The following is a 25,698-nucleotide window of genomic DNA, read 5'->3' on the forward strand; positions in this document are numbered from 1 at the left end:
CAGAACAGAAATGTGAATTCCATAAGATCAGGGACATAATCTGTCTTGTTCATCCAGGCATGGTAATCTGCCAGAAATAGTGCTTAACTATAAGAACTGAATATTTGTTAGATAATTAAACCACCAACTAAATGAGATTCATGCAACCATGAAAAATCCTGCTATAGGTGCACAATATTGATATACTAGAAAGTTAAAAAATCAAGTTGGAAATTAGACTGCTGTTGCACTTTTGTTTGTGTGTGTGTATATCTATAAATAGGTGGAAGGATATACCAAAACATCAACAGCAGTTACCTCTGGGTGGTGAGGTTAGGAGTAATCTTAACCTTCTGGTTATTTATCCCTGTATGTTCATTTGTGAATATTTATTACATCATTATAAAAAGGATTTTTAAACTATCTGTATGAGTATCTATCGGTAAGGATTTTAAACTATCTGTAAGAGTATATGTTGCTACTGTGTAAGAGTATATGCTGTTACTGTAAAGATATTGCATCACTACTGTTGACCTCAGAGCATGCACCTATTGCCTAATTCTAGGACTTCTAGCTAAGTCTTTGGAGCTTCAACTGGAAGAATGCTGGAGGAGACGGAGCTCCTCCCATTTCTCACAGCCACCTCCTACTCTTAAAAACGCTTCCAACTGCCTCCCAGCACACAACCAAGGGAGAAAACTATTCTGTCAAGAGACGGTGCCAAAAGGCAAAAACAAAGGTAAGGTTGATCGCTGGGGAAAGCAGCTGAAAAGGAAAAGCTCAGAACTCTAGCTGGAAATTTGGCTCACATACCTAGTATGTTACTGCATAGTCTGGCTTTGTTGAATGCGTCGCTTTTAAATGTTAAAGCTAGATGTAAGCAAGGTGTGCAACAAATCCATAAGACAACTCAGCTTTTCTCAAAGGCAAGAAGAGAGCAGGATTTTGACTGGCTCTTTCTTCAATAGTGCTGCTTATTAAATTACCACTGCTACAATGTTTAAAGCCAATTACCTGACCACATCATAAGGATTCTCTTACCTGTTGTCCTAGTTAAGTAATGCCGATTGATCAACTCCTTGACAGGAACTGATGGCAAAGAAAGTAGCTGTGATCGGAGCTGGGGTCAGTGGCCTGATTTCTCTGAAGTGCTGTGTGGATGAGGGACTTGAGCCCACTTGCTTTGAGAGAACTGAAGATATTGGAGGAGTGTGGAGGTTCAAAGTAAGTGAGATTTTCTTGGGTCTTGAACAGGCTGTGTTATTTCAGGGTGAATCATGGTTACTGATGGGCCATATTGAGAAGTTATTAAACAACTTTGATCAGATTTTATTTCTATTTATTGACGTGGCCATAATGGAACTGAAGTCATAGGCTGGCATCTCTCCCCTGGTCAATACTAACCCAACCCAGGTAGCTGACCCAGGCATGTAAAATATGTCTTCTTTTGGATTCAGCAATTGTCTTACAGCCCATACTTTTGTCATTCTGTAATACACTAATATTAGAGAACATTTTACAAAAATAGAAGTAACAGGGATTCTTCAAGATATCACTTCTGCTTCAATTATTGAACCAAATTCTTCTTTAGAGAACATGTTCTTATCATTAGTATTTTTCTCTGACAAATGAACCATGTTTGTTTACTGAGCTTTATCAAAGACAGTCTAGTATAACTGCTGTGAAACTCTTTGTTAAATATGTTTTATTAATTAAAATGTATTCTATTAATCAAACCAAATATTGATAATGCTAGTTGTATGTATTAGTCCATTCTCATGCTGCTACGAAGAAATACTGAGACTGGGTGATTTATAAAGGAAACAGGTTGAATTGACTCACAATTCCACATGGCTGGGGAGGAACTCAGGAAACTTACAGTCATAGCAATGGGAGAGAGAGGTGCTGAGCAAAGGGGGAAAAGCCCCTTATGAAACCATCATCTCATTAGAACACACTCACTGTTGTGAGAACAGCATGAGGGTAGCTGCCCCCTTGATTCAATTACCTCCCACCGGGTCCTTCCCATGACACGTGGGGATTGTGGGAACTACAATTCACGATGAGATTTGGTTGGGGACACAGAGCTGAACCATATCGCTGTCCTTCACAATTTGTATAAAAATTAGAAAGTTGCATAGACAGCTCTAAGGATTTATAATTATTCCTTCCCACAACTTCTCAATAGGTAGTAGCTTACCACCTTCTAACTGTGAGATCTTGAGCAAGTTATTTACATCCTGTGTTTCAGTTTACTCAATTATAAATGGATATAACAACAGGAAAGTGTGATTATCTCATAGTGCTATTTTGAAGATTAAGGGAGATAATTCATATAAAGAACTTACATAAGTTTGGGACTCATAATATTCAATAAATGTTGGCTACTAACAATAACCATATATTTTATAGATGAGCAAACTGAAAGTGAGGGAGGTTAAGTGAGATGGCCAGGGCCACACAACTGGAGGAACTGGCCTTCAAACCAGGGCCTCTATGACTTCTAAACAGATAAGCCCTGACTTACAACCATTAAACAAAAAGTTTACGTTCAGACTCCAAAAGCAATGACTTTAGAATTATGTAATCAGGTATCTCTGAGATATTAAAACACATGTGTAAGATATTAAAACACATATGTAAAAGATTAAACAAAAGTTTATGTTCAAAAGTTTAATTATGTAATCAGGTATCTCTGAGATATTAAAACACGTAAGAATATTCCAGATGGGAGCAAAAGGTTTGACTACATGAAAATCAAACTCATATCAGCAGAGACCGTGCAAAGGGTTCTCACTGCAGGCTGATTAGTTAGGAGGATAGCAAGGTGATCCAGGACCTGCACGTGCTTTGTCAGTTCAAATTTAATCTCATGCCAACAGGGATCTTTTTTAACATTCAACATTAGGCTTCTCAAGTACATATGACCATAAACCACACCTAGAGGGTTTCTTTTCTTTTTAATATTTTTTTGAGACAGGGTCCTATTCTATCGCCCAGGCTACCATTCCCAGCCATGCAGAGTTTCTTAAAGATATTGACTCCTTTGGTTAAACAAACCTGCCACCAAAAAAAAAAAAAAAAAAAAAAATTGATTCGTGGGCACCATCCCAGACCTACTGAATCAAAATCTTCTGGGGGTTTTTAATAAACATCTCAAATGAATCCTTTAAGTTTGGTAATTGTTACACAAACACCTAATTTAAAAATCTGATCATTCTACTATCTAAACACACTCAGAGTTAATGATGGAGAAGGGAGAAATGTATTCTTCTGTAAGACAGGTAGCTTTGCAAAAAGGAAAACAGCTTAAATCACATTCATTTCTTATTAAAACCTGGTGATTAACATCATTTTAGCTTTTCCTGGGATGGTGATATAATGTGCTGGTCATTCCTGTCTTAACCAAAGATATTTTTGTCCACTCTAGGTTCACATGTAGATTTCAGTTGGGAGTTTTTTGTTTTTGTTTTTGTTTTGAGACAGAGTCTCCCTCTGTGGCCCAGGCTGGAGTGCAGTGACTCTATCTCCGCTCACCGCAGACTCCGCCTCCCGGGTTCACACCATTCTCCTGCCTCAGCCTCCGAGTAGCTGGGACTACAGGCGCCTGCTACCATGCCCGGCTAATTTTTTGTATTTTTAGTAGAGACAGGGTTTCACCGTGTTAGCCAGGATGGTCTCGATCGCCTGACCTTGTAATCCTCCCGCCTCAGCCTCCCAAAGTGCTGGGATTACAGGCATGAGCCACGGCACCCAGCCGGTAGATTCTTAACCTAAACAAGAAATGTAGAAATTACAGTTGTTCCTTGGTATATGCAGGAGATTGGCTCCACAACCTCCCTCCCCCAGTATACCAAAATCCTTGCAAGCTCACATCCCACGGACTTATTGTCAGCAAAAGAGATGAGAGTGAGCTTGAATAGTCTGCCAATAATATGATTTGATGAATTCTAGGAAGGTATTTTCTTCAGTAAAATACTTCTCCAACTATCCTATTGCCAGTATCTAAAATTTCAGATTAGAGATACCTTCCTATTCACTAGAAAAACTGGATTAAAACCTAATTAGACTTTATTGAATATTAAAGTTTAAGTATATAACTGTGGAACTTGTAACAGTATCACATTTCAAATTCCTCTTAAAACTATATCCAATAGAGGAATGTAAACTATTGTCTCCACTCAACGAAGTCAAAGAGTCCAAAGAGTCTCCCTTCAGAGCGAAACATAAAATATGCAAAATTTCACAGGCTGCCTGCAGTAGGGCTATGTGAGGGTTTTGGTTACCAGGTGACTGAGTTTCAGGAAGGATGCTGGGAGCCCCATGCTCTTCCCTGGGAAACTGCCTCTTCACTACTCTACCATCCAGAAGCAATGTTTAAAATGGGTTATTAATTTTTATATTTATACAAATCCTTCTGAGATTACTTAACATATTTGGTGGTGACAAATTAACAATAAATAAGTAAATTTAAGAATCCTTGTCCTATGCTCAACCCAGACAACACAGAATTCTTCCAAACTCTCCAGCACCCCCTAGTGGCACATATGGACCGTGGGACAGGTAGGTATTTTTAGCTCTTTCTAGCAATGGGAAGCTCTTGGCAAGCGTCACCTTCTTTTCTTCGCAATACTGCTAGGAAGTACGTATTATTATCTTTATTTACATATTAAGAAGAAACAGTTTTCAGATAAAGAATTTGCTCAGGGGAACATAGGTGGTGGGGAAAAAAAATGAGGGTTTATAATTTTGGAGCTCTCACACTTAATAACCTTGCTGAAGTATTGATAGAGGAAAACATGATCATCTTTCAGCCACTAACATTTGCTGCTTCCTTTATTGTTCCTAATACCTTGTAGTCACGTGGGAGTTACCATGTACATTTTTTTTTCTTTGGGTTTTCTTTTAATATTTGGATTTTGATCTCCTCCTTTTCCAGATGTATATGTTTAGTTATTTTAATTTTCACATAATACTCTCTAGACATATCTCAATCTTGATTTTCTTCCTCTAAGTTCAATCTGAAATATCATTTTCTCTCTTAAAATACGGCTCCCCCAAGATCCAATATTCCAAACATATTGCCAATGAGTGTATACCCTTTACCCTGAAAGCAGCAGAAAAAAAGGTGGGAAATACCTGAGCCAGGGAGCTTAATTAGGGGTCTCTATCAGTGATCAAGGCCAGTGATCAAGGGGGACACCAGCCTAGTGAAAGATGACAGAAGATAGCAATACTCTAACAGAGATGTGGTTCACAAAGTTCATTGTGCAGAAGCAGCTAGGGAGCACTTCTAAAATACAGGAATCTGGGCCTTTTTTTTTTTTTCTTTTTTTTTTGAGATGGAGTCTCACTCTGTCACCCAGTCTGGAGGACTCTGGTGCAATCTCTGCCCACTGCAACCTCCACTCTCCGGCTTCAAGCAATTCTCCTACCTCAGCCTCCTGAGTAGCTGGGATTACAGCCTTGTGCCACCACACATCTGGACCCATCTTCTAATGCAACTGGTCCACTGACTGGCATTTGAGAATTGTAATTTTGCCTCTAACTATAGGACAAGGAAGTAAGAAGAGTTTCAAACATATTCAATTCGAGTAATGGAGCACATAGATGTAAGGTCCATCTAAAAGAGTGAAATGACAGAATCACAGAGTATTTTTAAAGAAAAGCATTTTATTACTTCTAACTGTTTATGATAACTACCCATGAAAGCAAAATTATTGATTGGTAAGGGTCAATATAATGATGTTTCATAAACAAAAGTTTAATTTGTAAGTTTTTGTAATTCACATTTATAATAAGTGAATCTGTTCCTGCTTTATAAATTTGCTCCCTTAAGTAGATTAAATATTACCCTTATAATCTTCTTTAAACTTAGTTTACAACCTTTTCATTGTCATGAAGTCAAACATAAACTTCAATTCAGATCGTGATCAAAAGATCATAAATTCTAAATAAGTGCTATCTGAATTAACTTGGTTTGCTAGAGTTTTCTGACATTCTGAAAATTCTATATTAGAAGAATTCTTTATTATATGATCATTTATGTTAAAAAAAATTATGGCAAATTCTATATATAAGGAAATTCAGACTATCTATATTTATGCTTAAATGTTATCCAGGCAGTACGAGTACTTAAGTAAATATGTGAGTTAAATATATCGGTTTTGAAAACTGTCTCTGTCCTCCTCTTGATTGACAATAAACCCTCTATCTCCACTTTCACGTCTCTAAGTTCAAGTGCATTTTAATTCAATACAACAATAAGCTCCATAAAGATATAAACTATGTTTGTACGGTTAGCATCTTATCCCTAACTCCAAGCCCAGGCCCTGGTCAGGATAAGCATTTGATACATACTTGTCTATTAAATCAATGTTAATCATCTCTTCATAACTAGGAAAACTAGGCCAATTTTACCCAGATTTCTCTAAATACACAGACACCTACTTTAGCAAACTAAATGTAGAAAGAAGTACATATAAAGACAAAGGTTTCTTTTTTTAGCTGCTATTTACCAATTAACCCAACAATGAAAGTTTATCACTTGGCCAGGGCGCAGTGGCTCATGCCTGTAATCCCAGCACTTTGGGAGGCTGATGCAGGTGGGGATCACTTGAAGTTGGGAGTTCCAGACCCACCTGACCAACTTGGAAAAACCCTGCCTCTACTAAAAATACAAAATTAGCTGGGCATGGTGGCGCATGCCTGTAATCCAAGCTACTCAGGAGACTGAGGCAAGAGAGTCACTTGAACCCAGGAGTGGGAGGTTGCGGTGAACCGAGATCATGCCATTGCACTCCAGCCTAGGCAACAAGAGCGAAATCCTGTCTCAAAAAAAAAAAAAAGAAAGGATTATCACTTGATCTTCAGAGAAAGAATTGTGAGGTCATTATTGTTTGCTGACAGACTACACAAGTAAAATAAAACCTCCCAAAGTTTTGCCCCGGCCCTAAGATTACCGTAGGGCCTCAGACATCAAATCAGCTCTTCTCATCACTCAAAATTCCCTTAAAATTGACCTGATAGAGGAGCCAACCACATTTTCAAGCCAAATTGTTGGGTCTTTTAAAAACTAGCATTTTGGCTGTAGTATAACCGTCTTAGTTTAACTGATTCAAAACTGTGGCTGGCTTAGTAAATTTAACTCTAGTGGCCAATAATAATAGAAAAGAGATCAATATTCTTAAGTATGTATTTCGAGCCTGACATTCTGCTAAGTACTTTATTCACTCTCATTAAAGCCTTGGAACAATTGTTGCATGTTTAAGTTATTAGTGAGCCCCATTTTATAGAGGAAAATGAGGAAACTGACCTATGTAACTTGCTCATGGTCACGAAGCCATGAGTGGCAGAATTAGGACATCAACACAGTCAGTCTGACTCCAGAACCCTCCTATTTATCTCTACTCTATGCTACTTGTAAAATTATTTGGTCTTGGGGCTGGGCGCAGTGGCTCATGCCTGTAATCCCAGCACTTTTAGGGGTCGAGGTGGGTGGATTGCTTGAGCTCAGGAGTTTAGACCTGCCTGGGCAACATGGTTAAGACCTCATCTCTAAAAAAAAAAAAAAAAAAAAAAAAATAGCCCGTGTAGTGGCACATGCCTGTGGTCCCAGCTACCTGGGAGGTTGAGGTGGGAAGATCACTTAAGCCCAGGAAGTTGATGCTGCTGTAAGCCATGATCATGCCACTGCATTCCAGCTTGGGCCACAGAGTGAGACCCTGTCTCAAAAATAAATAAATAAATAAGATATCAGTGCTACTCACCTTTATCACTTGACAATGATTGATTTGTGTAAAGGGATTCAAATCAAAATGTGTCAAAATGTGCAAACTCCCTTCCTCCAAAAGTATTCATTTTAGAATACTGAAATTCTCTATTATGTTCTCTGCCCAGTGTCCCAGGGTTTACTGGTTTCTAAAGAGCTGGTGGGTGTATACAGCCTCCCCAAGGGGAATTCAGGAAGTAAGCTGGTTGTCCCAAAGACTGGCATTAAATAGGTAGAGACCCAGGATTCTAATATCTTGCAATGTGCCAAAATAATTGTCCCTGTGCCCAACCTCACCATTGCCACATCACTCCTACCCCTCACAGTGAGTGTTACAGGCAGGCAACAAACTGGTGTCATCACAGAATGATTGATGGAACACATAGACTGCACTCATCACCTAAACATTGTCATCACACCACAGCAACCAAAGACAATTGCATCACCCAGGGGTTAGATGTAGGAAGAGTAAAAAACAAACAAAAAATTTGAGTGTGTAATTATCACTATTGTATTTGATCCTTTAGGAGAAGGTGGAAGATGGCCGAGCAAGCATCTATCAATCTGTCGTTACCAACACCAGCAAAGAAATGTCCTGTTTTAGTGACTTTCCAATGCCCGAAGATTTTCCAAACTTCCTGCATAATTCTAAACTTCTGGAATATTTCAGGATTTTTGCCAAAAAATTTGATCTGTTAAAATATATTCAGTTCCAGGTAAGGTATTTTTGGGGAAATGGGTTTCTCTACATTGGTCCAGGTATTTAAATAGAAAAGTTATTCTGATAATGAAAGCAATTATGAATAAACTATCCCATTCTAAGTGTTTGTTGAAATATAACAACCTGATGTAAAACCCAAAAAGTAGTGTTATTACACTTAACGTTCCTGACATATGCCAATTGCATGATCACTTGAATTATTGGTTTCCTTGTTCAGACTATCAAATAACAAACAGAAGTTCTTTAAAAAAACTTATTTTGTAATAGAGCACTGTAATGAGAATGTGCATGCCATGGTAAACTATGTGTATATTCAGGGAGTTAAAGGAAGACAAAAGTTTTTAAATGGGGGAAAAATACAATTACATAATTGTTTTGAAATAATTATATAAATATAAAGAGCAATAACAAGGGTGATGCCAGTCCAAGATTGGACAGTCACTGAGCAGATGTTCTTGTAGAAGTCATTTTTGTGTAAGATTATGATGGTCTTTCTGCAAGGTGGTGGTTTTTGTAGTCTTTTTTGTTACCAGGCACACACCATGAGAACCCACTCTTTCTGGCCTTTCCCACTTCTATTTGTCGGGTTTCTTAACATTAGTGACTCCATCTGGATTCTGACAGTTTTCATAAGAACTTGTTTTTCTTTTCTCTCTCAAGTCCTTACTCAGTATTCAACACCCTTAACAGACGGGTCCCACTGCTGAGTCAGGCCTCTTGCACAAAGCAGCGATGAGAAGGACACACTTGGCCCATGTTATCCTGGAGTAATTCTCAATGATGCCTTCTCTGTTTCTTCAAGACAACTGTCCTTAGTGTGAGAAAGTGTCCAGATTTCTCATCCTCTGGCCAATGGAAGGTTGTCACTCAGAGCAATGGCAAGGAGCAGAGTGCTGTCTTTGATGCAGTTATGGTTTGCACTGGCCACCACTTTCTACCTCATATCCCACTGAAGTCATTTCCAGGTAAGACCCGCAGGGATTCCCAGCTTTTTGGAGTAGGTTTACAGGTACTTTATATGTAGTTTAGATTGACAGGCAGGATTCATTGCTGCAACTAGGCACAACTTGGCTCAATAAGATTGAGATAGAGCTAAAAAGATGAAAGACACCAAACAGCATCTTTGTTTCTATCGGCCTCTGAGTCTTCATCACACATAGAACTCAGAGCAAACTTCCTTGGAAGTCACTAAATCCTCAGCAGAATTTTAGAGAATGCACATCAAACTGGTTCTCTGTTGGAGAGGCCCTTTTAGTCGTGTGCTTGCATTGGCCTTTTTCTACCCTGTCAAACACCGAGCCTTTTCCACAGGTCCATTCTCACACACAAGGGGAGCACTCCTAGAAAGAAATGCTTCTGCAGGTTAGTGATGGGGAGAGAAGTGCAAGAATAGAACCCTGCATCCACCTGTTCTGGTCCACCCAAGTCTTTCCTCAGAGAACACACTTCTTTCCCAAGGCCCTCAGGAAAATAGGTAATATAGTGGTTCATAGGCCAGGCTTCATATTAGAATCACCTGGGGGAACTTCTAAATCCCTGATGGCCTGGGGACCTACCCCCAAAGATTCAAACACTACGGAGTAGGGTTAGAGCAATGAAAGTTTGCTCAGGTGATTTTAATATATAGTCAGGATTAAGACCTGCTCATCTAAAGCAATTGTTCCCAAATAGAGTCACCTGGAGGGCTTTTCAAAGCACAAATTGCTAGGCCCCACCCTCCATATTTCTGATTTAATAGGTGCTATGGCTTGAATGTCCTGTCCAAAACTCATATTGAGGTTAATCCCCAATGGGGCAGTATGAAGAGATGGGGCCTTTAAGAGGTGATTGAGTCATAAGAGCTCTGCCCTCATGAATGGGTTAAGCCATTTGTGGATAAATGAGTTAATGGATTCTTGGGTTATCACAGGAGTGGAATTGCTGGCTTTATAAGAAGAGGAATAGAGACCTGAGCTAGCGTGTTAGCATGCTTGGCTCCCTCACCATGCAATGCCCTGTGCTGCCTTGGGACTCTGAAGAGTCCAAACCAGTAAGAAGGCTCTTAGCAGATTCAACCCTTCAACCTTGACTTCTCAGCCTCCACAATTGTGTGCCAAAATAACTTCCTTCCACTATAAAATATTCGGTTTCAGATATTTTGTTAAAAATAGAGGACAAACTAAGACAGTAGGTCTGGCATGAGGCTGAGAATTTGCATTTCTAACACCAGGCAATGCTGATATTGCTGGCCATGTGACCACACTTTGAGAACCAATAATCTAAAGATTCTTTCGAGCAACCCCACCGTCAATGGCAAATCCTTTATAAAGTCGTATGTTTCTGGGAAGTGTAATAGTAACTAGGAAAGGACACAGAGAAGCTTGTCTGTGATTAACCACCAGCAAGTCACTGACTTACACAATATGGAAACCAACTCCTATGTTCCTGGTTTTTAGTTTCAGTTTTTGTTTACTTTTGGAAAATAAGATTGCTAAATTGTATTCTAACTATTACACAATTATAATAGTACTTCATAATGTGCTTAAGAAATATTTAAGAGTATCTGATAAGTGATTTTTTTTTTTTTTTTTTTTTTTTTTTTTTGAGATGGAGTCTCACTCTATCACCCAGGCTGGAATGCAGTGGCACAATCTCGGCTCACTGCAACCTCCACAACCTCCATCTCCCAGGTTCAAGTGATTCTCCTGCCTCAGCCTCCCAAGTAGCTAGGATTACAAGTGCATGACCACCCCTGGCTAATTTTTGTAGTTTTAGTAGAGACAGAATTTCATCATGTTGGCCAGGCTGGTTTCAAACTCCTGACCTCAGTTGATCTGCCCACCTTGGCCTCCCAAAGTGCTGGGATTACAGGCTTGAGCCACTACACCCTGCCTAATATGTGATATTAAAGTGTCAAGCGTCATTATATAGTCCAAAATAGTATAATGGGAAGCCAGAAGACAGTATCTGGTCCTGCAGTATCTGGTCCTGCAGTATCTGGTCCTGCAGTATCTGGTCCTGCAGTATCTGGTCCTGCTGTATTCATGACCATTTGTTTGTCTCTATCAGAACCTCCGAAATCAAAATCAACCCCTTTGGTCCTTTTTTTTTTTTTTTTTTTTTTTGGTGTTGAGACAGTCTCACTCTGTCACCCAGACTGGAGTACAGTGATGCAATCAGGGGTCACTGCATTCTTTACCTCCCAAGCTCAAGCAATCTTCCCACCTCAGTCACCTGAGTAGCTGGGACCACAGGCATGCGCCACCATGCCCAGTTAATTTTTGTTTTTTGTTTTTTTTTTGTAGAGACAGGGTTTCACTATGCTGCTAAGGCTAGTCTCAAACTCCTGAGCTCAATCAACCTGCCTAGGCCTCCCAAAGCACTGGGATTACAGGCCCCACCTGGTCTGGTACCTAAACTTTATGTGCTTTACTCCTTTAGAGAAGAGGCAAAACAAATTGACTGCAGAAAGGAAAAGCTGGCAATGCAGTTTTATTGAAATCAGCTTGACATAGTTGCTCTGGAGCTCAGACTTCTCTCTTCTTCCCCCTGAAGGTATCGAGAGGTTCAAAGGCCAATATTTCCATAGCCGCCAATACAAGCATCCAGATGGATTTGAGGGAAAACGCATCCTGGTGATCGGAATGGGAAACTCGGGCTCCGATATTGCTGTTGAGCTGAGTAAGAATGCTGCTCAGGTGCGATGCTCTCTGCTTACCATGTACCTGGAGGGGAGGAAGTGGGGATGCTATACTGGAGAACCCCAGCTATATAATCACGGCTCAAATCCTCATTAACTAGTTGGTTGGTAGCCCATTGTGGCATCATAGAAAATCTGGAAGTCAAGAAACCAGTTTACCTCCTAGCTCTGTCACTAACCAGCCATGTATCCTAGAGTGATTCATTTCACTTCTCTGGGCGATGGCTCCCCCATTTTTAAAACGTGAACTTTTGACCAGATGATTTTCCAGAAAGAGGCCTTTCATCAACATGGCTCACTGTAGCCTTGACCTCCTGGGCTCCAGCCTTCCTTTCATCTCAGCCTCCTGAGTAGCTGGGACTACAGGCACATGCCACACCACACCCAGCTAATTTTCATATATTTATAGAGATGAGGGTCTCACCACGTTGCCCAGGCTGGACTCAAACTCCTGAACTCAAGCAATCTGCCCAACTCAGCCTCCCAAAGTGCTGGGATTATAGGCATGCACCACCATACCCAGCCAAGACACCTTGTTTCTACCTGGATGTTTAATGAGAGGTTAATCTGTTCATATTCTGGAGAGTGGCTTTTAGAAATTTAGTGCATATTTGAATTATATTTGAAATATAATCTTCAGTTACCCAAATATTATTAAAAGAAAAGATTAAATGGATAGTAGGTCTCTCAATTAAAATCATAGATATTTAGGTGCTTCCTGAGGCCTTCTAACCACTGTCCTCTTAGCACCTGCTCAGGAATGACACCAGCTGAGCTGCCAAAAAGTCAAACATTATACGATGCTGCTGCTGACAGTGGTGGTAAGGAATAGCAAAAAAATAAACTCCTTCTGCAAGGATAGACCTAGGCAAAGAAAGAAAAATCGCTAAAGGTCCTCTCCCAAAGCATCCCCTCTCAAGAAGGCCTGAACAAGATGCCAAATCACTCTTACACTAGCTCCCTCAGCCTGGTATCTCTGGCCACCCAAGGCTTACCATGGCCCTCTGCACAACCAACAAATCATTTTCATTCTGAGTCTTACACTTTCAGGACTCTAGATACCCAGCGGCAAAAGTTATAAGCAAACATGACGCCTGCCCAGCAGGTTAATGAAGGGGTTACATTGGGCCCTGTCAGAGTCATCCATCAGTCAGTGTCAGTCAGTACCAGCCTGGGAACAGAGCAAGTCACTGACACCAGAAGGAGATTTACTAGACCCAGTAAGTCTTCACTTTGTGAGAACAAACCTCTTGTCACTTATCTCAGTGTGAAGAACAAGTGAGGGGGCAGGAACTGTGACAGCCTGGAGAGGAGCAGAGCTGGAAAGTGAGAGTACCAGCTCTAGGCTCTTTCATGCTGGGAACACCCACAAAGCCTAACAGTGTATAATGGGGCAGTATGTGAGGAGCTGATGTAGCAGTCAGCCAAGTGAAGATCCATCCTAGACTACTACATGTTGTCAGACCAGTGATTTGGACTTAGATCTCTTCATTCCAAAGATATCAAATCTTAGATGGCAAGAACCAGTTCCTTGTATGGGTCTTGCCCTACAGAAAGCCTTATGGTGCCAGATTCAGTATTAAGAAACTACCTTGGCTCTATCTGCATGCCTTACAGCTCCTTAAATAATCTTTTGCACAGAGTGCAAAAGACTTTGTTGCCATCTTCCTCTATCAGTGTAAATGCCACTAGGTGCCCCCTTTTTAGGAGGTACTTCACTTTTGAGGTCAATCATCTTTAAAACAGAGACTCAATAAATTCTGTTGCTATGCATGTGATACATCAGCTACATAGTAGATTCCTCCTAAATATGTTATAATCATACATTTCCAGGATTATAATCATTCATCTGCACTAATCTCTTCAACATTTATTAGAGTAACATAAATCTATAACTATCATAAAACCTTTTACACAGAGTAATATACTCTCAAGCCTTCTGTGAAAAGACTAAACAGAGACTTTACAGGAGCTATACATGCTAGGAACAGAACTAGATGCATCTGAGTAACTTGAAATTATCACCTGAACTCACCAAAATTCTGAGTGTGCACTGCTCTGTTAAAAGAAATTCACCTTTATAAGGACACAGCACTCTCTACCACAATCCAAAAGCACCATTCAAGATCATATGGGATGGTGCTGCATCATTGTATTAATTCATTCTCATGCTGCTATGAAGACATACCCAAGACTGGATAATTTATAAAGAAAAGAGACTTAATTGACTCACAGTTTGACATGGCTGGGGAAGCCTCAGGAAACTAACAATCACAGTGGAATACACCTCTTTACGAAGGTGGCAGGAGCCAGAATGGGAGCGAAGGGGGAACCCCTTATAAAACCATCAGATCTCGTGAGAACTTACTCCCTATTAGGAGAACAGCATGGCGGAAACCTCTCCCATGATTGAATTATCTCCACTTGGTCCCGCCCTTTACACGTGGAGATTATTACAATTCAAGGTGAGATTTGGGTGGGGGAACACAGCCAAACCATATCAGTCATTTACATACTTCTGACCAAAAACCAAATCTCTGGCCTTTGACCTAAAGCATGCGTCTCAGATAAAGCAGACTGAGCCTAAATCCTCACGTTTCTCTCGCTGTTGCAGCTAGTGTCACTAAGGCAGGTTAGACTCCCCTGCTGTAGGGAGGGTCACAACAGAAAAAGAGTGAATCAAACAGGCAGAGCATTCCATTTGAAACAGGGTTTGATCCTGAGGAAGAAGAGGGGACAGTAAATAATGGAAAGAGACACTAATGGAAATATTTTTGTATCTAATATCTAATCAAAGTATTGCCAAGTCAGCCTAAGGGCAACAGCAGGAGAAATTCAGAACATAGGTATATACCACACACAGACCAGCAATACAGGAATGCTTGGTGTAGGTGCTACTTCACAAGCTAAGAATTTAAGGCCCATCCCCACAAAATTTGTCTCCAAATTCTGGTTCACTCCAGACATAAGGCACTGTATGAAACTCCTCTTTTCCAGCCTAACTTTACAAAATAACAGCTAGCAGTACTTATCACTTGCCAGGCAATATTTCAAGTACTTTATATATACCACCTCATTTAATCTACACAAGAATGCCATGAGGTAGGTACTGTTAATACCCCCATTTTACAGAGAGAGAAACTGAGGCACAGATTGAAATCATTCACCTATGGCAACACAGATTGAAATAGTTCACCCACAGTAGTGTGATTTGGATTCAAACCCAAGCAGCCCATATCCAATCCTCTTAAGTAAATTGGTTACCTTGCAAGTGAATCTTATGTGTTTATCAAGTATAGCCTTAAACAAAACTCATTGGATGGTATGTGAACATTTAAGAAGCGGTTCAAATATGCATTTGGACAATGAGGGAGTAACAGTAAACACAGCAAAATATACATTTGAAAAGAGATTAAATGTACATTTTGGAAACGAGAAATCTTAGTAAACAAGGTGAAGAATACATCTGAAAGAGGATTCAGATGTGCACTTTAAGAGACAGAGAATCACAGTATAAGTTCACAGTTTTTAACTTTTAAAATACATATCAGGCACTATGGCTCATGCCTGTAATCCCAGCACTTTGGGAGGCTGAGGCAGGAGGATTGCTTAAGCCCAGAAATTTGAGACTGACCTGGGCAACATAGTGAGACCGTCTCTACAAAAATATTTTTTGAATTAGCTTGATGTGGTGGTCATGTCTGATGGTGAGGTGGGAGGATCACTTGAGCCTAGGCGGTCAAGACTGCAATGAGCCATGACTTCACAACTGCAGTCCAGCCTGAGTGACAGAGCAAGACCCTGTCACACACACACACAATAATAAAGTCTTTTAAGTATGGAAGGAAGATTATTTCCCTTGTTATTCTCCATCCAGAGATATGCAGATGCATATACTTATACTTATGTAGTCACTAGGCTATAATCACATGTTTCCAAGGATTATAATCATTCTACCTGCACTATAGAAGAAACTTAGGTGGGTGGAAAACATGAGAGGAGGGAGGAACTTTCTCTTAAGGAGCAGCAAACCACAACTGTAAACATGGGAAAGACTTGTGGATTTCATCATCAGAATTAGCCCAAAGACTTTCTCATGTCTGCATGAAGTTCTCAAGACTTTGTTGCAGTCTTCCTATATCAGTGTAAATGCCATGGGGTACCCCTGTTTAGGAGATACTTTACATTGAGGTCAATCATCTTTAAAACAGAATCTCTGTAAATTCTGGGGCTACACATGTGATACATTACCTTCGTAGTAGATTCCTCCTAAATGGGACAATGCCCTAATTTAAACTGCATTTCTTTTTGCTTGCCAGGTTTTTATCAGCACCAGGCATGGCACCTGGGTCATGAGTCGTGTCTCTGAAGATGGTTATCCTTGGGACTCGGTGTTCCACACCCGGTTTCGTTCTATGCTCCGCAATGTACTGCCACGAACAGTTGTAAAATGGATGATAGAACAACAGATGAATCGGTGGTTCAACCATGAAAATTATGGCCTTGAGCCTCAAAACAAGTAGAGTTATTTTGCTTTAATGGTATACTCGTTGGTGAGCAAAGTTGTCTGAAGGTGTCTCCTTTAACAAAGATTCAAATTGCTAACGCAGTATTTCAAACTACAATCTAACAATATGAGTACCTTATAGGTCCTGGAGTTTGGATTCTAAATTTGTTCTGTATACCTTTAAAAAACACTTAAGAAGATGAAGCAAAAGTGTTACAAGCTGCTCCAGAAAGCAAAACTAGGGGAGAACTTTCTAATGCCCAGAGTTATCTAACATTGGAGAAAACTGTTTCAAGAGACTATGACCTGCCTTTCAGAGGGGTGTGGTGGGAAACACGTAATTCTCCATCTAATAATTTATGCTTTGCTAACCCTATACCATGAAGGTTCTTCCCATGGGCAACCTTGAAACACATTCCTTTTTCTTTGCTAAAAGACACATCTCTGTTGATGTCAGTTATATGTCAGTGATTTAAGCACAAGCAAATGTTATGAATGGTTCTTTTGCTTTAGTTGTTACAGGTTTCTTCCCTTAAAAAACAGAAGAGCTTCAGAATCTTTTAACAAATGCCTGCCATGTAACTACCATATTCTAAGATCGGACATAAGTGCCATGTATTGTCTATTAAAAAAAGAAAAAGAAAATGTTCTCAAATCTACAAAAAAATATAAGCAGACTTTGCATCAACATCCATGTTATTACTAACAGAGACTCCATGGATATTTGGGACTAACAAATATCACCAAACCTAATTTTATACATTAATTTTCACATTGATCCCTTCATAGGTTTCAAAAGTAGTAGAAATTTAGCAAATTTTTTCTTCCTTACTTATGATCAAATAGGAGTTAAATAAAACAGCAAAATAATAAAAGCTAGATAGCATGACAAAGGTTAAAAACAGAAATGGTATAATAACCACCATAATACTCAGGGATTTTGTCTAAGCCCTAGGGGATGCTTCCTTCTTTAAAATCTCTTTCACTCACATCGCCTACATGTTTTCCCTTATTTATTGATGGGAGGTATTTGTGACATGAGAATTAAGTCAGAAAATAAGGACTGGCACAGACAACCAGTTAAGTTAAAGTTTTACAGATATTTGAAAAGCTGTTTTATTTTCAGAGCCATACCCCAAAAATGTCAAGAGGGTTCAAGATTCCTCAGGAAATGATCCTTCAGAATGTTTTTCTTCTGTATGTCTCAGATACATTATGAAGGAACCTGTACTAAATGATGATGTCCCAAGTCGTCTACTCTGTGGAGCCATCAAGGTGAAATCTACAGTGAAAGAGCTCACAGAAACTTCTGCCATTTTTGAGGATGGAACAGTGGAGGAGAACATTGATGTCATCATTTTTGCAACAGGATATAGTTTCTCTTTTCCCTTCCTTGAAGATTCACTTGTTAAAGTAGAGAATAATATGGTCTCACTGTATAAGTACATATTCCCAGCTCACCTGGAGAAGTCAACCTTTGCATGCATTGGTCTCATCCAGCCCCTAGGTTCCATTTTCCCAACTGCTGAACTTCAAGCTCGTTGGGTGACAAGAGTTTTCAAAGGTAAGTGTGTGGGCAGGGGAGTGGCTAAGTGTTTCAGATCTGGTGAAGTTTATCAATAATGATAAGAATGTTGCCTGAGATAAAAAGGTTGCCAAGAAAAAGTTTGACAACCTTGGCTGCTCTCACAAGATTAGCTTTCTAAAAAGTTACTGGAGAATTCAAAGAATAACAAATACAGGAATCTGGTCATAATAAATACCTGCAATCATCCCTTTAAACTATTAGACTGTCAAGAGAATTTCAACTGGCATAAAGCTAAGTGCATGTTAACTTTTATTTGAATCGTGAGAGAATAAGTTTAAGAAAAACATCTGTGTCTCCTGGTGTTACCTATGTGGTGTTTAAAACGTCCTCAGCATATGTGCAGATCAATTTAACTCTTAATACCTGAGTAGCTCAACTTCACAAATCCCTACAAGTTATAAAATTATTAAAAGGTTTATTTCTGAGTGCCTGTGTAGCACTTCATACTCCTCAGAACAGTGTTATCTCCCTGCCTCCAGCGTTCAATTCTGTTCAGCTAGGTATTACTGAATACCTAGCCCTGCGCTGTGAACTGGTGGGACTGAGAGAAATTTAAACAGACCATTTCAACATAATACGACAAATGCTTTGATTGAGTAATATATGGAGTGCTCAGGGAAGGAGAGAAAGGGCACTTATCACGGTAGAAAAAGGAGAGGGCACATGATAAAGGAAAACGTCCTGGATAACTGCATTTTTTCAGGGGCAGAAAAGGGGATTGCCTGAACAAAGCATAGAGGCAATGATACATATGGAAAGGCACATTATATTTGACATTCCTAGAGCATGACATATGAGGCAGAGAGAGAAAAGAGATTACTCTTGGAGAAGGAGACAGAACACAGGAATTTTGTAAGACATGCTATGGCGCTTAGATTATAAATTATAGATCAGTTCTTCCCAAATATGGCTACACATGAAAATCATCTGATGGATCCTTAGGGACCCTGATTAAGTAAGACTGGCCAAGGGACCTGGAATATGCATTTTAGAAAGCTCTTCAGCCCGGGGCACCAATGGAGGGTTATAAGCAAGGAACAGGCATTAGCAGATTTACACTTTGGATAGATTGTTTCAGCAGTAGTGTGGAATATAGATTTGAAAGTGGGGAAAGACTACAGCCTCACAGATGAAAGAGAAAGTTACTGAAGTAACTTATGCTAAAATATGATGCATCCTGGGCCAGGGCAGAGATACAAAGTGGAAAGGAAGCCATAAGTGTGAGAAAGCATTAAGGGAAAAATCAGCAGGACATTATGATTGGTTCAGTGTGGGAAAGTCAGGGAAATAGAGAGGAATCAAGGAGGACTTACAGATCTCCAGCATTGGAAACCAGGTAGACAGTAGTGCTGTAAATAAAAGGGGGTGTGCAGAAAATGATGCAAGTCTGGACAGGAGGGCTTCAGTGAGGAACTTAGGCCTGGACTGCTTGAGTATCAGATGTCTGATGACTCTAGGCAAGGGGACTTGACCATATTTCAACACATTCAAAGCTCAGGGGACATTTGTGGGCAGGCAATGTAATCATGAACTCACAATAATAACTCCTGCATCAATCTTTCCCTATCTCTACTGCCCGACTCTCATCTCTCACCAGGTTTATTTCAACAGCCTCTTTACCGGTCTCCCCAACTTTGGGCTTGCGTCCCTGGAGTCCATTTTCCTAAATTCAGCAGCCAGACAGATCTTTCCAAAAAATAAATCTGATCTTCTCACTTCATGCAGAAAACTTCCACAGCCTCCTATCACCTTTAGGATAGAGGCCAAACTGCTAGTCATGGCTGCCAGGCTTCCAGACATGCTTCCCTTTTCCAGCCTCTTCTCTTGGCCCTCTCCATCTTGTAGTCCATGCCATAGACTGTGCTCCCTGGACAGCGTCACATGGAGTGCTATGGGAGTGGCACCCCATGAAGTTCAACAGCACAGAAGCCCTGACTGGTATGACATGGTTCAATGGCCAGAGTTTAATTTTAAGAATCAATAACTAGATAAAGTAATGATATTGACTCAAACTTACTATTCAAACCAACCTTTTATTCCTTAGGCTTGTGTCACCTGCCCTCAGAGAGAACTATGATGATGGACATTATCAAAAGGAATGAAAAAAGAATTGACCTGTAAGAATATTTTTTAATTCTTTAAATGAAGCAGTGTTTCTTGAAGTACAGTGATCTAGCTACTTACAAGAACCACCTAGATGCCTGATAAAATGCAAATTTCTGGGCTAGAGCCCAGATGATTGAATCAGAAACTCTGTGTGTGAGGCTAAAAATTGCATTTTTATCTTTTCCCTAAGCGATTCTTATACATACTAGGTTAAGAACCAAATACTTAAAGATAAGAATTGTACCAAATCAGAGCACTTCTCCTTGGCTTAATTTCATCTCAGTTCTATATGATGCCCATGTCAGATTCCGTAACTTCTCAAGCCACCTACACTCCGTGGTTAGAGAGGGAATGGGATGAGACGGTGGTGATAGTAGCTTGAATAGCTGTGAAAAGTTAGCTGGAGAATCCCCATCAAAATAAATTAGTAAGGGGTTGGTGTGAACGTTCAAGGATTTGTACTTTATGATGAGGTAAAATGAGGTTCAACAGTGATCGAGTACCCTTGGAAAGTTGATTTGGGGTTCACATCAGGTGTAGGGAGTTTTCTCTTGTTCACATTCAATTTTACCTAACATTGATTATCTACTATATGTCATCCAGACTGCCAGGTACTTTAGTAATTTAACAAGCAAATATTAAGCATCTCCTGTGAGCAAGACACCAAGCTATGCTTTCATACGCATTATCTCATGAATCCCTGCCGCCATCCTGACTAGTATGTACTTGCCTGGAGATTTGCCACTGCTTAAAAAATGCCAAACAATGGTGATCATCTTGTCACATTTCTAGAGCATCCATGAATTCATGGCTCTTTGAGGGCCTATTCTCAATCTGAGATATGAGCCTCCTGGAACAATAAACTCATACTTTCCACCAGAGATTCATTCAAAACTCATTCATGTATTCACTCATTCCTTCATTCCTTTAGCAGTTTTGAATGCCTAATATTCTAGAAAACTGAGAACATTTTGTGAATATTCCCTTTTTACTTTCTTCACTAAGGTTTGGAGAAAGCCAGAGCCAGACGTTGCAGACCAATTATGTTGACTACTTGGATGAGCTCGCCTTAGAGATAGGTGCGAAGCCAGATTTCTGCTCTCTCTTGTTCAAAGATCCTAAACTGGCTGTGAGACTGTTTTTCGGACCCTGCAACTCCTATCAGTATCGCCTAGCTGGGCCTGGGCAATGGGAAGGAGCCAGGAGTGCCATCTTCACCCAGAAACAAAGGATACTGAAGCCACTAAAGACTCGGGTCCTGAAGGATTCATCTAATTTCCCAGTTTCCTTTCTGTTGAAAATCCTGGGCCTTGTTGCTGTTGTTGTGGCCTTTTTCTGCCAACTTCAATGGTCCCAGTCAGCATAACACTTTGGGCTTTATTATCTTGTCAGTCACTACCTCCTAAAGAAAAAAAAAAAAAAAAAAAACTAGAAGAAAAAATATTAAATTCATGTTCTAATAATATATTTTAGAGTTAGGTAGTACAGGTGAGGGGGAAATTGTAGAGAATTAGCAGAATTGGGTCTATGTACAAAACCAAATTGTGTCATGCAATTTTGCCATTCCACGCTTCCCTCAGTTCACGAAAGTTACCAAAAAGTAAAATAAAATAAGACTGGTGGCCGGGCGCGGTGGCTCACGCCTGTAATCCCAGCACTTTGGGAGGCCGAGGCGGGCGGATCACAAGGTCAGGAGATAGAGACCACGGTGAAACCCCGTCTCTACTAAAAATACAAAAAATTAGCCGGGCGCGGTGGCAGCGCCTGTAGTCCCAGCTACTCAGGAGGCTGAGGCAGGAGAATGGCGTAAACCCCGGGAGGCGGAGCTTGCGCTGAGCCGAGATCGCGCCACTGCACTCCAGCCTGGGCGACAGAGCGAGACTCCGCCTCAAAAAAAAAAAAAAAAAAAAAAAAAAAAAAAAAGACCGGCTCAGGTAAATAGTGCTGCCAGCCCTGATATACGGGAGTTGTATGGAAAAATAATAGAATTACACAGCATGAAAAGCAGCCCATGGTTTAAATTATTAGACAATTTAAATTGTGGGTAAATATTTAAGACTCCCAAACAATGTTTTTGATGGTCTTCTATCCACCCTACTTGGTAACAGAGTTCTCAGATGTTAGGTCATGTTTCATCTGCTCAGTCGGGGATCACTCAAACTACTAGAGAAAAAAGTGAGAGGATAGATTTAGAAAACATCAGTAATTGCTCAGATGAACTTTTAGGACCTCATATTTAGAGCTAAGCAAATAGCCACATTTCCTATATTTTGACAGAAATACTGCTAGAAAAATTAAAATGTCATGATAGCTACCTAACAAATATAAATGTTTAATGCTTATCGTAGGCCAGACATTACGCTATGTGCACATCATATGTATTATTTCATTTAATTCTCACAACAATTCTGTGAGATGGTTACAGCTATTATAGTCATTTCACAGATGATGAAACTAAGATTCAGAGCAGCTGATATTGTGAGGCAGCTGGAATTGGAACCCAGGTTTGTTGAACTCTAGAACTAAAGATCATAATGTTGTCTTGTAATATATTTATTTACAAAACACTTCATTATTTATAAAGAATTTATTAACAGTTTATCTTATTTATACTCATATATCTGTTACTTTGGGAGGCCCTTTACATAGAAAACAGCATTCTTTTTGCCAAATATGACCAAATTACTGTTATTTATAATTTTTGATTTATATTTCAGCTAGATCTAAAAAGCATCTGAAGGAATTTACAATGAAAGATACCTATGCAATAACATTTAGGATAATCTTTGACATTTTGGAAAAATAAGAATTGAGGGAAAAAAGGTGTATCTCCCAAGTAGATGCAAAGCATTATATTGATTGACACTTGTATCTAACTCCAGTCTTACAGATAACCAAGGCAAAAAGCTAAATAAACAATATGTAACCTCTAACATTTGGTAAAAGGAAGTATACTGGTCCGTTAGGAGAGACAAACTTTTTTTTAGAATTGAAGTCTAAAACAAACAAAAGCAATTCAATGTCAATAGACATTGAGCAACGTAATAGACAAATATCTCCTAATGGAACATTTGTTACAGCTGCTCCTTCCATGAACTGTGCTTTGTAAAATGAGCTCTGTCGTGAGTCCAAACCAAACCCTTCCAAGAGAGAACAAAGGTCAGAGATGTTGAAGATTTCAACAAATTTCTCCTCTTATTTCTACCAAGCCTTTGTGAACATTGTTCTTCATTTTGGCCTGGATTTCTCCCTCAGGGACCTAGAACAATGGAATGTCAGTCTCTGTAGTTAAATTTTTTTTTTTTTAATTCAATTAAGTTATACCAGGATTTACAGGCAAGATTTTTTTTCTTCATTGCTCCCATAAGCAAATTTGTTTTAAAAAATTGTAAATGAGGTATATACTTAGTTCTTGGTTAAAAAATATATTGCTTTGTTAAGTATTAAAGATTTTTTGTAAGCCATTGTATTAATAATACTAATAAAATTTATCAAGCCTTTATAGCAAGGGTCAGTGAATTACTACTGCCTGTGGGCCAAATCTAGCTCACTACCTGTTTTTGTAAATAAATTTTTATAATAGTACACAGCCACATTCATTCATTTATTTTATGTGGTTGCTTTCAAGCAACACTTTTAGAGTTGAGTAGTCACAGCAGAACCTATGTGACCCACAAAGCTAAAATACTTACATTCTCACCATTACAGCAAAACTTTGGCAATTCCTGCTTTATAATATGTAAGGCATTGTCCTGTTTTGCATAACTTGCCTTATTTTGTCATTATCACTACCCATTTAATAGCTATGGTTGTTTTCCTACTTCTACAGTGGAAGAGACTGAAAAGCATTTGTCAGGTTAATGCTAAATCAGTGCGGAAATATAGCTCCACGAGGAAAATATTATTAAATTTATGTCCCTAAAATTTTTAGAAATCTCTTGAAATCTTTCCAAATGTTCTGGTATCTTTGAAAAATGTAAATAGTTTATTTATAGAGAACCCTGCCTCTGAGGTTGACTCAAAGGTTAAAGAAGACTCATCCATCTATCCTTCTGCCTCCATATATCCTGACCATCAAACTATCCCAGGAAAACCATCTAGAGTAGTTTGTTTCAAATTGTTAGCCACAGACCACCTACATCACAAAAACTCAGGGAGCTTATAGAAGTGAAGATTCCTGAATATAAATATAGTAATAATTCAGATCTGCTGAATAGACATCTCTGCTGAAATCCACAGTTTTCATAAGCTCCCCCAGAAGATTCCTGTGTACATTAAATCTAGAAACCATTAGTCTGAAATCTCTCAAAAAATAAAAATAAAAACTGCTTTCAGAGAGTAGCCCACAAAATTTCCCATTCTTCAAGGACAAATTCCTCCTTCTGTTCAGTCTTAATGCTCTAGCTGCAGTTTACAATTTTTGTTCTCCTGTAAAGAATGTTAACTGGTTATCACCTTCAATAGTTTCAATATGTCCCCCAAAGTTATGTGTTTGAAACTGGCAATAGTATTGGGAGGTAGGGCCTAATGAGGTGATTAGGTGAAGTCTCTGTCTTCATGAAAAGATTAATCTCATTATCTCAGGAGTGTGTTGGTTATAAAAGCAAGTTTGGCTCCCTCTTTTCCCCATACACTCTTTTTCCCTTCCGCCTTCTCCTTTGCCATGGGTGGACACAGCAAGAAGCCCCTCATCAGATGCTGGCCCCTTGGTCTCGAATTTCCTAGCCTCTACAACTAAGCCAAATAAATTTGTTTATTTTAAATAACCCAGTCTCAGATATTCTGTTATAGAAGCACAAAATGGACTAAAACACCACCCTTTTTCCAAAATCTCTCCTTGTGTTGGCTCCCTTTACTAGCGTTTCTTTTAACTATTCTCTTTATGATAGTTTCTTAATTTTTTCTATCAAAAGCTAAATATGGCACACTTGTTCTTTACAGAAAAATAAAGATATTTTAAATAAAATACTAGGGACATGGTATGTAATACAATTTGAAACAATAACTTGAAATAATAAAGATTGAAGATGCTTAACCCAGAAAGAATACAGCATCTACATTATAATGAGGATAAAAAGGGAAGCCTCTTTTGTATCATCAGTCTTTCATCCTGGAAGCTGCTGCTACTGACCTGCAACTTTGGCTGTTTCCAAGGGGGCAGAATGTGTTAACACTGAACAGGATTCACTTTCTTGTCCATTATGCCTGGTGACTAAATGGATTAATGAAGCTAAGTCAAAGGCTTCTAAGACTAAATTCTACTTAATCCAGGTCAGATATCAAAATAAGACTAAATATGCAAGGATTTTATTAAGCAAAATACCTGTATGAAGGAAAATAAGAGAGT

General features: G+C 39.4%; 1 protein-coding gene and 1 long non-coding RNA gene across 4 annotated transcripts; one reads left to right on the top strand and one right to left on the bottom strand.

Moving 5' to 3' along the window:
• The first annotated feature begins 570 nt into the window (after nt 1-570).
• FMO2 (flavin containing dimethylaniline monoxygenase 2) lies at nt 571-23,851 on the top strand. 3 transcript variants are annotated; one of them, XM_015123252.3, is made up of 9 exons: nt 571-718; nt 1,066-1,203; nt 8,278-8,466; nt 9,274-9,436; nt 12,006-12,148; nt 16,470-16,669; nt 17,866-18,221; nt 20,290-20,362; nt 21,357-23,851. In XM_015123252.3, exons 2-9 carry the CDS (start codon nt 1,072-1,074, stop codon nt 21,715-21,717), a joined length of 1,617 nt encoding a protein of 538 aa, XP_014978738.2. In that variant the 5' UTR covers nt 571-718; nt 1,066-1,071; the 3' UTR covers nt 21,718-23,851.
• LOC100428551 (uncharacterized) lies at nt 11,914-19,687 on the bottom strand. The gene is made up of 2 exons (XR_013416320.1): nt 19,559-19,687; nt 11,914-12,175 (listed from the first exon to the last, which is right to left on the bottom strand). It is a non-coding gene; the product is annotated as an uncharacterized LOC100428551 (long non-coding RNA).
• Nucleotides 23,852-25,698: the final 1,847 nt, after the last annotated feature.

The sequence above is a fragment of the Macaca mulatta genome, chromosome 1, assembly GCF_049350105.2.
Source record: "Macaca mulatta isolate MMU2019108-1 chromosome 1, T2T-MMU8v2.0, whole genome shotgun sequence".
In the NCBI taxonomy this organism is placed as follows: Eukaryota; Metazoa; Chordata; class Mammalia; order Primates; family Cercopithecidae; genus Macaca; species Macaca mulatta.